Source organism: Mandrillus leucophaeus, unplaced genomic scaffold, assembly GCF_000951045.1.
Source record: "Mandrillus leucophaeus isolate KB7577 unplaced genomic scaffold, Mleu.le_1.0 Scaffold22, whole genome shotgun sequence".
Taxonomy (NCBI): Eukaryota; Metazoa; Chordata; class Mammalia; order Primates; family Cercopithecidae; genus Mandrillus; species Mandrillus leucophaeus.
The window spans coordinates 5,014,680-5,023,900 of record NW_012102254.1 but is presented as its reverse complement, the minus strand read 5'-3'; the positions used below and the strand labels follow the sequence as shown (position 1 = coordinate 5,023,900).

Sequence of the window (9,221 nt, the reverse complement as noted above, 5' to 3'; positions counted from 1 at the left end):
CCCTACTCCATTAAACTGCGTTTCAGGTTATAAAAATAATGCATAATTATTGCAGGAAAAAACAGTAATTGAAAATCACCTATTTCTTACACTCAAAGATAATGACTTAAAATTTGGTGTACATCTTATGTGTATGAGTGTACACATAATTCTGCCATCATATGTGTAAATGTGTTCATAACTGTAACCCACACACTTGTATACTTCCTTTAAAATATTTTAAGTATTTTTCCCTGTCAATAAATCTTTTTTTGGAAAACAATCTTTTTATGGCTGCATAATATTCAACATGTGGATGGGTCATCATTTAATAGGAGTTGGACATTTGATGCTCATTTTTAGCAACCTATTATAAATAAAGCTGAGATGATGATTTCCCTAGGATAAATTCCTGAAATAGAATTTTTGGGGAGAAAATATCTGAACTTTCTAAATTCCACTGACTTTTAATACCAAATTTCTCTCCTAAGAGCTTGTTTCAGCTTCTGCTGTCCCTTGCAGAGTGTGAACAAGTATCTGTCTGTCTGTGTCGTTACTAACACTGGGGTTATCATTCTTTCTAAGCTTTGCTAGTCCCATAGGTAAAGCATAGGGTTTTTTGTTTTTGTTTGTTTGTTTGTTTTTGGAGGGATAGAGTCTCACTCTTTCACCCAGGCTGTAGTGCACAGGTGTGATCTCAGCTCACTGCAACCTCAATCTCTAGGCACAAGTGATCCTCCTAGCTCAACCTCCTAAGTAGCTAGGACTACAGGCATGCCCCACTACACCTAGCTAATTTTTTTTTTATTATTATTATTCATAGAGATGGGATCTTGCTGTGTTGCCTAGGCTGGTCTTGAGCTCCTGGGTTCAAATGATCCTCCCACCTTGGCCTCCCAAAGTGTTGGAATTACAGATGTGAGCCACTGTGACCGGCAGCAATATTTTTTAAATCATGAGGAAAGCTAAAGATTTTATTTTATAGTTATTGATCATTTATACTTCTTTTGTGGTTTGTCTGCCTATTCTTTACCCATTTTTTATATGGGAATGTTACCTGAGTTATTGTCATGTTAGAGTTAAATCCTTTTCTGTCATGCAGTATAGATGTTTGCTCTAGTTTGTTATTGCCTTTTGGTTTATGGTGTTTCACGAAAATGTGTGTGTGTGTGTGTGTGTGTGTGTGTGTGTAAAACCTACTGGAAGGAACTATAGGAAATAATCCTTATTTATCTATCACCCATAATGCACAGACATTTTTACATTGTAGTTTTGGTTTGGTATTTTTTATAAAGGAAATTAAATATTATATAAAAATTGTGTGTGTATTTTAAAACCTACTGGAAAGTACTATAGGAAATAATCCTTATTTACCTATCACCCAGAATGCACAGACATTTTTACATTGTAGCTTTGGTTCTGTGTTTTTATAAAGGAAATAAAATGTTATATAAAAATTGGAATCATCTTGATTCCTTTTCCCATCCTCTCCCTTCCTTCCCTAGGGCAGCTGCTATTATGAATTGAAATTTTCCTACTGTTACCATATATACTACTATCAATAAAAAACGTATAGTACTAGTTTGTGGCCGGGCATGGTGGCTCACACCTGTAATCCCAGCACTTTGGGAGGCTGAGGTGGGTGGATCACTTGAGGTCAGGAGTTTGAGACCAGCCTGGCCACTATTTCTTTAGAGGTGGCAAAACCCCGTCTCTACTAAAAATACAAAAATTAGCCGGGTGTGGTGGTGAGTGCCTGTAATCCCAGTTGCTCAGGAGGATGAGGCAGGAGAATCACTTGATCCTGGGAGGCAGGGGTTGCAGTGAACTGAGATTGTGCCACTGCACTCCAGCCTGGGCGACAGAACGACACTCCATCTCAAAACAAAACAAAGCAAAACAAAACAAAAAAACAGTGCTAGTTTGTGTATGTGTGTGCACACTCAAACTTACACAGATACGATCACTGGTGTATGTTCAGGCATTTTGCCTTATTTGCACTGGTGTTCAGTTCTATTAATAATGATATGCATAGATCTAGTCCTTTCATTTTGACTACTGTCTGTTATCACATCCAGTAAATATAGCTCCAGTTTCTTTGTTTATCAATTCTCATATCTAGTGAACACTGAAGATGCCTGTAGTTTTTCCATAACAACATTGCCGTGAACATCCATAGATGTCTGTCCTCATGCATATTTGGTTAATCTTCTCAAGGAGCAACCTTAGAAGTGCATTGTGGATTATGTGGGTTTTCAGATCTATTGGCCCTTGACAAATTGTTCCCAAGTAGTCATCCCAGTGGATGACACTCCCACCAGTGTGAAAGGGCTCCTTTTGTCCCACACCTTCCAAGACATGCTGTTAGATTTAGTAATTTTTGCCAATCTGTGAAAGTGAGATAGAATCTCATTGTGGTTTTAGTTTGCATTATCCTGATTGTTGATAGGGTAGAACATCTTTTTATTATAGATATTGGGGTTATGATTAATAATCCTGGTTGTTGCCTAAGGTATAACAGGTTTTCTATTCTATGCACTTTCTCTTCCTGCCCTTTGCTCATTTCCCCCATTGGGTTATTTATCTTTTTCTTATTGATTCATTGGTGTTCTTTGTGTCTTGGGTACTAATACCATTTTAATTAATTTATTTATTTTTGAGACAGAATCTTGCCCTGTTGCCCAGTCTTGACTCACTGCAATCTCCACCTCCTGGGTTCAAATGATTCTCCTGCCTCAGACTCCCAAGTAGCTAGGACTACAGGTGCGTGGCACCATGCCCGGCTAAATTTTTTTTTTTTTTTTTTTGAGACAGAATCTCCCTCTGTCACCCAGGCTGGAGTGCAGTGGCACGATCTCGGCTCACTACAACCTCCACCTCCTAGGTGCAAGCAATTCTCCTGCCTCAGCCTCCCGAGTAGCTGGGGTGACAGGTGCATGCCACCATGCCCAGCTAACTTTTTTGTATTTTTAGTAGAGGTGGGGTTTCACCATATTGGCCAGGCTGATCTTGAACTCCTGACCTCAGGTGATCCACCCGCCTCAGCCTCCCAAAGTGCTGGGATTACAGGCTTGAGCCACTGCGCGGGGCCATTTTTTGTATTTTTTGTAGAGACGAGGTTTCACCATGTTGGCCAGGCTCGTCCCAAACTCCTGATCTCAAGTGATCCTACCGTGTCAGCCTCCCAAAATGCTGGGATTATAGGCATGAACCACTGTGCCTGGCCAGTTACTAATACCATTTTATATGTGCTTTGGCCATCTTCTGATCCATGGCTTACTCTTCCTTTTTTCTTTAACTCAACATGTACTGCACTCTGTTAGAGTATTGCCAAGCCCTCCCCTCCAAGTATGACGCTGACTTAGCTATATCCTCAAGGAATGTAGCATACACTCAAAGTATTAAAAAGTCCTATAGGAACCAACAGGAGGGCTGGGGAAACATTCAGACAACACTAGATCTGGTAGCAATGACCACCACAGCAAAGAAGATGTATTAGTCCATTCTTGCATTGCTACAAAGAAATGCCTGAGACTAGGTAATTTATAAAGAAAAGAGGCTCATGATTCTGCAGGCTGTATAGGAAGCATATGCTGGCATCTGCTTGGCTTCTGGGGAGGCCTCAGGAAACTTACAGTCACAGCAGAAGGCAAAGGGGGAGCAAGCACCTCATGTAGCTGGAACAGGAGGAAGAGAGGGAGAGTGGGAGGTGCTGTACACTTTTAAACGACCAGATTTCACGAGAACTCCCTATCACCACAACAGCACCAAGGGAGATGGTGCTAAACCATGAGAAACCACTCCATGATCCAATCACCTCCCACCAGGCCCTACCTCCAGCATTGGAGATTACATTTCAACATGAGATTTGGGTGGGGACAAATATGTAAACTATATCAGAAGGGTCTGGCCAGGTCTGAAGGAAAGGGCCATCCAGTTAAGCAAAGCACAAAGGCATGAAAGTGGGTGGTCAGCCAAGAGTCCTCATTTCTTTCCTAGCCTTAGTCTCTTGGCTCTTCAGCACCTCCGTTCCCGCCTCCATGTCTCACCTGCAGCCAGGACAGCTGAGCACTTCTGCCTCCTCCGTCTCCACTGCTCTCCATGCGGCCTCAAGCCCTGTCCTGGGACCCTTGCCTCTGCCTCCCTGCTGGGGAGCAGGCTGGATTTGCAGCATTTTCATCTTTTAAACCTTGCTTATGCTCTTTTTTCTTACGTAGAAGTTTACATTTTTGATGTCTATTGTTCAGTCAACCTTCATGCGATGTGCTTTTTATGTCTTATCTACAAAGTCCTTCTCCATGCCAAAGTCAGACTTTCTTTTCTTATAATAAAAATAAATAAAATATCACAAAATAGAAAATTAAAAAGCTTGCAGTTTCTTTTTTTCTTTTTCTTTTCTTTTATTTATTTATTTATTTATTTTTTTGAGACGGAGTCTTGCTCTGTTGCCAGGTTGTAGTGCAGTGGCACGATCTCAGCTCACTGCAAACTCCATCTCCCGGCTTCAAGCGATTCTCCTGCCTCAGCCTCCCAAGTGGCTGGGACTATAGGGATGCACCACCACACCCAGCTAATTTTTGTATTTTTAGTAGAATTGGAGTTTCATCATGTTGGTCAGGATGGTCTCCATCTCCTGACCTTGTGATCTACCCACCTCGGCCTCCCAAAGTGCTGGGATTCCAGCCTGTAGTTTCTTATACTAGTTTCTGTTTTTTATACTTAGGGCTTTCATCCATCTGGAGGTTTTTGTATTTGTAGTTAAAGTTACTTCCTTTTTTATGCCTTTTCCGCTGCATTGATGCTTTCAGGGTCCTCTCTGAGGTCTGAGGAGTGTTCTTTGACAGTCTTGTCGCTATCTGCTCTGCACTGCTTTGCCTCTTGTGGGCGTCACCAGGCGAGGGCAGCCAGCGTTTGTCTGGTGGGTTTCTCTGTATCTCGGGCACTGTTTGTGACATTGGTGATTTTACTTTCATGTTGTGAACCCTGGCCCCAAAGGGCTTGTTTAACTTTTTGCGGAGAGTTCACTCAGTTTCTGAAGCCCCCACATTGCCTGTTGAGTATATGTTGAGCCTGGCACTGGAAATGCCCTCAGATCTGTGAATACTGCCAAGTAGGGGATCCCGGGACACCCTAATGATGCCTCTGCCGACCTTGAGCTCACAGCCCCATTGTGTTTTCCATAAGAGATGAGAGGGACTGATAAAGGGTGTTTGCCTGTGTTAGCCTTATGGAAGCAAGAGTTCCCTGCAGGGAATCAGGGTGCTTTGAACTTCTCCCACTCCTGCTTACTCGTTTTAGGTCAAGAGAAAACAAAAATATCCTTCCAACAATGTGTGTTTTCTACAGTTTAGGCGAGAAAAAGGTAGGAAAATAATAGTTAACCAATGTATAGGACTCTCCTGATAGGCGGTCACAGTGGTCCTGGAGCATACGTCCAAGGTGACTATCCTAAATGCCTGTGGGAAACTGCATCTTCATGAGAGACTTGCCCAGACGCCCTCTTGTGTTGCCTCTGCTGTCCCGCCACCAAATGCTTTGCTGGTGTCTTTCCAAGCAGAGAGGAGGTGCTGGAAGGTGAGCGTAGGATGACTTCCAAGTCAGCCCTTGAGTCTTTTTGCCACATAGCACCTGCCAGGGCACCCTTCCTCCCGGCCTCAGCCTGCCTGTCTCTCGCCAAGGGCCACGGCATCTTTTAGGAACTGGAAAGTGTCATTGACAGTTGGCGGTTTTTATGTGTGTATTTCTGCCTAAAGATTTTGCTTTTCACTTTTCGCTTTTTCCACTGCATATTAAAATTTTTCTTTTTTGCCCTGTCTTTGTGTGTTTTTCCTTAGGCCGGAAGCTGAGAGGAAAAGCCTTTTATTTTGTCAACGGCAAAGTGTTTTGTGAAGAAGACTTCCTGGTGAGTGTGTCACCGCAGCCTCTCCTCGCATGTCCTGGCCAGAGTCAGAGGGCAGGGGCGTGGTGGGACCTGGGCCAGCGCACAGGGAAGCTGTACTGCTGGAGAGAGGGGCCCTGCCTTTCCTTCTGTAGATGCATGGGGGTGGCCGTGTTCCCGAGGCCAATGGCAAACCACACAGCCTTGTACTTTGAAGAAACTGTGGGGTCACTTGACCTATCCTCTTGCTGCTTTCTGCAGTTCTGCCTCTTCTACCATCCTGGACTCCTCCTCTTAGACCTCTGGACTGGGACCTGGGCTCTCTTCTTCTCATCCCACTCTCTCTGGGAATCTAGCTTCTCCCATGGACTGAAAGTTCATCCATGTGCCAGTGACTCCCAGACCTGAGCTCTAGCCCTGCCGCACCTCTGAGGCCAGCGGCTGGCATCCCACTGGCCCCTGGACATGTCCCCTGGGCTGTGTCCCAGCCTCTCACATACCAGCCGCTCACCATACTTGTGTGAACCAAGACCCTTGCCTTGGGTCCTGATCTGTGAGGATTGCCTCCTAGGTTTGTCCTCAACCCCACCGCCTTGAATGCAGCCAGGCGTTGAACTCTATGCTGCCATGTCTTCCACAGTTCTGCCTCCGTTCACACCTCCGGCATGGCTCAGCCAGCCTAGCTTAACGGCATCCACACCCCCGCATCAAGAGGCCTTATAGGGCATAAACCTGGCCTGCTTGGTCCCAGCATGTGTAGGGTACAAAGCACGCTCAGAAGCTCTCCGAGGTCTGGACTCCCCAGCTTCCCACACCTGTGCAACCTCATGCCTTCATGCCTTTGCTTGGGCCATTTCCCCTGCTTGCAATGTCTTGCCCCTTTATTTTCCCAGAGCCCCCCAACAGCCTTCCTGTCCCTCCTGCTCCCACAATGGAGGAGCTCCTCTGTGCTACCACCACGCCCGGGACCTGCCCTGGCAGGGCTGTGGGCTGTTAGCCTTGAGCATTATGTCTGTTTATGAGTCTCTCCTCCATTGACTGAAAGCTCCCAGGGCGAAAAGAACATGTGTCTTCACCTTCACACCTGCAGATTCTAACACAATGCCATGCAGAGTGGGTGCTTGATAGATAGTGGTTGAAATGACCCTGTCATCTCTGGGATGAGGAATGTGAGATGCAGAGATGGGCTCAGGGCCAACTTCTCCCTGCCTTCCCTTGGAGAAAAGCCCTATTTGGTTTTCACTGAAAAGTTGATTCATTATGACTCCTGTTGGCCAAAAACAGACAAGCAAACTCAAACGGGCTTAAGTAAAAAGGAAATTATTCCAGCAGTGCCTCAGGAGTCATTTTCTCCACAGTTTTTGGTCCTGTGTCTCAGTGGTAGCTTCAGTCTCAGGTCCTGTGTGATGGCCAGATGTTGGCAGGACCTCAGAGTTTACGTTCTCTCAGTTTCATATCCGATGGGCAAGAGTGCCAGTCCCTCCTTTGGAATCCTCAACAGACATCTCATGGAGTCTCATTGGCTCTTACTGGGCCACATGCCCACCCTTGGAAAAACTATCAGTACTGGAGGAATGCAAGGCTCTGATGGACCAGGTCTGTCAATGCCCTGCCTGGGCCCTGGCATGGAGCCAGCCCACATGGTGATGGGAGCCACGTGGTGTGGGGCCGGGGGCTGGATCCCAAATGAAAATAAAGAACTATTACCCCCAGAATGGGGCGTAGGTGCCAGACGACAGAAACCTCCACCACGTGGTGTAGAGTTGCAGAAAGTTTCCCTTTTTCGTTTTTCCCACCTTCCTTTCGTTAGGTTTCCCCCAGTTAAGTTGTGTTTGTTATACCCAAACTTCTAGTCTAGTGTGTAGCATCTAGTATGTTTTTTGAAGAGAGTACCTCATGTCTTTCAAGACTCTGTGTGTGTATGTGTTTAGGTAAGATAAGGTAAGGTAAAGTAGGTAATTATCAAGTTTCTTTGAAGCTAACTATAAAAGGTATTAACCAGAACCGGAGTTGAATTTGATTCCTGTCCTTACCGTTTGTTGGCTGTGTGACCTTGAAAAGGTCACTTAACCTCTCTGAGCTGCCCTCTGCTTCTATTTGAGGATTCTGGGTAATAATGTAGACCTTGCAGAATTGTCGTAAGCATTAGAGTGGTGGTTTGAGAATGCATCAGAATCCCCTGAAAGTCTTGTGAAAACACAGATTGCCAGAACCCACCCCCCGAGTTTCCAAATCAATAGGTCTGGAGTGGAGCCCAAGGATTTGCATTTTTTACAAGCTTTCAAGTGATGCCAGGGAACTGCTCTTTGAGAACTACTGAGATGGGATTAAAGCATCTCTATATACAGTCCCTTACATAGAGCCTGGCATGCTGTGGGTGCCCAGACACAGTCATTGTTAGAGTGAGTGGTACTAGTATTTGTGATGGCTTTTGTGGCAGAGAATATTCTGTGACTCAGCCCACAGCTGTGTTGTACTTGGGGAATGACAGAATTCTGCACAGAGTGACACATCTTTCTGAGAAATTCCTTATAATCCTCTTGGCTGGTAGGGAGGTGGCTGATTCATCTTCCCAGTCTGGGTTTAACTTTCTTTTCTTTTTCTTCTGCAGTACTCTGGTTTCCAGCAGTCGGCTGACAGGTGTTTTCTTTGTGGACATCTGATCATGGACATGGTGAGTAGGTCAGCCAAAGAAGAGAACAGCATCTCAGGTGGAGGAGGAGGCGTTTAGAGAAAAAAGATATTAATAATTGAGGACAGTGTTTCTTATCTCGATTTGTGGTTACGGCTGGACGCAGTGGCTCACGCCTTAATCCCAGCACTTTGGGAGACTGAGGCGGGCGGATCACGAGGTCAGGAGTTTGAGACCAGCCTGGCCAATATGGGGAAACCTCGTCTCTACTAAAAATACAAAAATTATCCGGAGTGGTGGTGTGTGCCTGTAGTCCCAGCTACTTGAGAGGCCGAGGCAGGAGAATTGCTTGAACCCGGGAGGCAGAGGTTGCAGTGAGCCGAGATCGCGCCACTGCATTCCAGCCTGGACAACAGAGTGAGAATCCACCTCAAAAAAAAAAAGACATCCCTATAAAGTGCAGCTTGCTTGATCTAATAGAACCCGCATTGCTGGCTTTAATTGGAATTAACTTCTTCAACCATCTAGAGCACATGATGTCATGTTTCCGGTACTGCTTTCTCCTCCCCTGGGCTGTTTGAATCACACTGACCTCCCTCTGGCTTCTCTGTGATCCTTGTGGCATCCCAGGTGAGATGCTAAATACGGTCGGTTTTTACTGCAGAAATCTCAGCTACCTTGGAGTCAAATGGAGAAAGCCAGAGGAGCAAAGTTTTTCTCCCTGTGTTGTGC

The 9,221-nt window shown here is 45.3% G+C and overlaps 1 protein-coding gene across 1 annotated transcript in view; it reads left to right on the top strand.

Annotated features, from left to right (window-relative positions):
- The window catches only part of LIMD1 (LIM domains containing 1), a 111,918-nt gene that overhangs the window by 90,534 nt on the left and 12,163 nt on the right, over positions 1–9,221 (top strand). The window contains exons 3-4 of the mRNA XM_011981096.1: positions 5,814–5,881; positions 8,469–8,531. Coding sequence (XP_011836486.1) covers positions 5,814–5,881; positions 8,469–8,531 — 131 coding nt within the window. The remainder of the gene's footprint in view (positions 1–5,813; positions 5,882–8,468; positions 8,532–9,221) is intronic.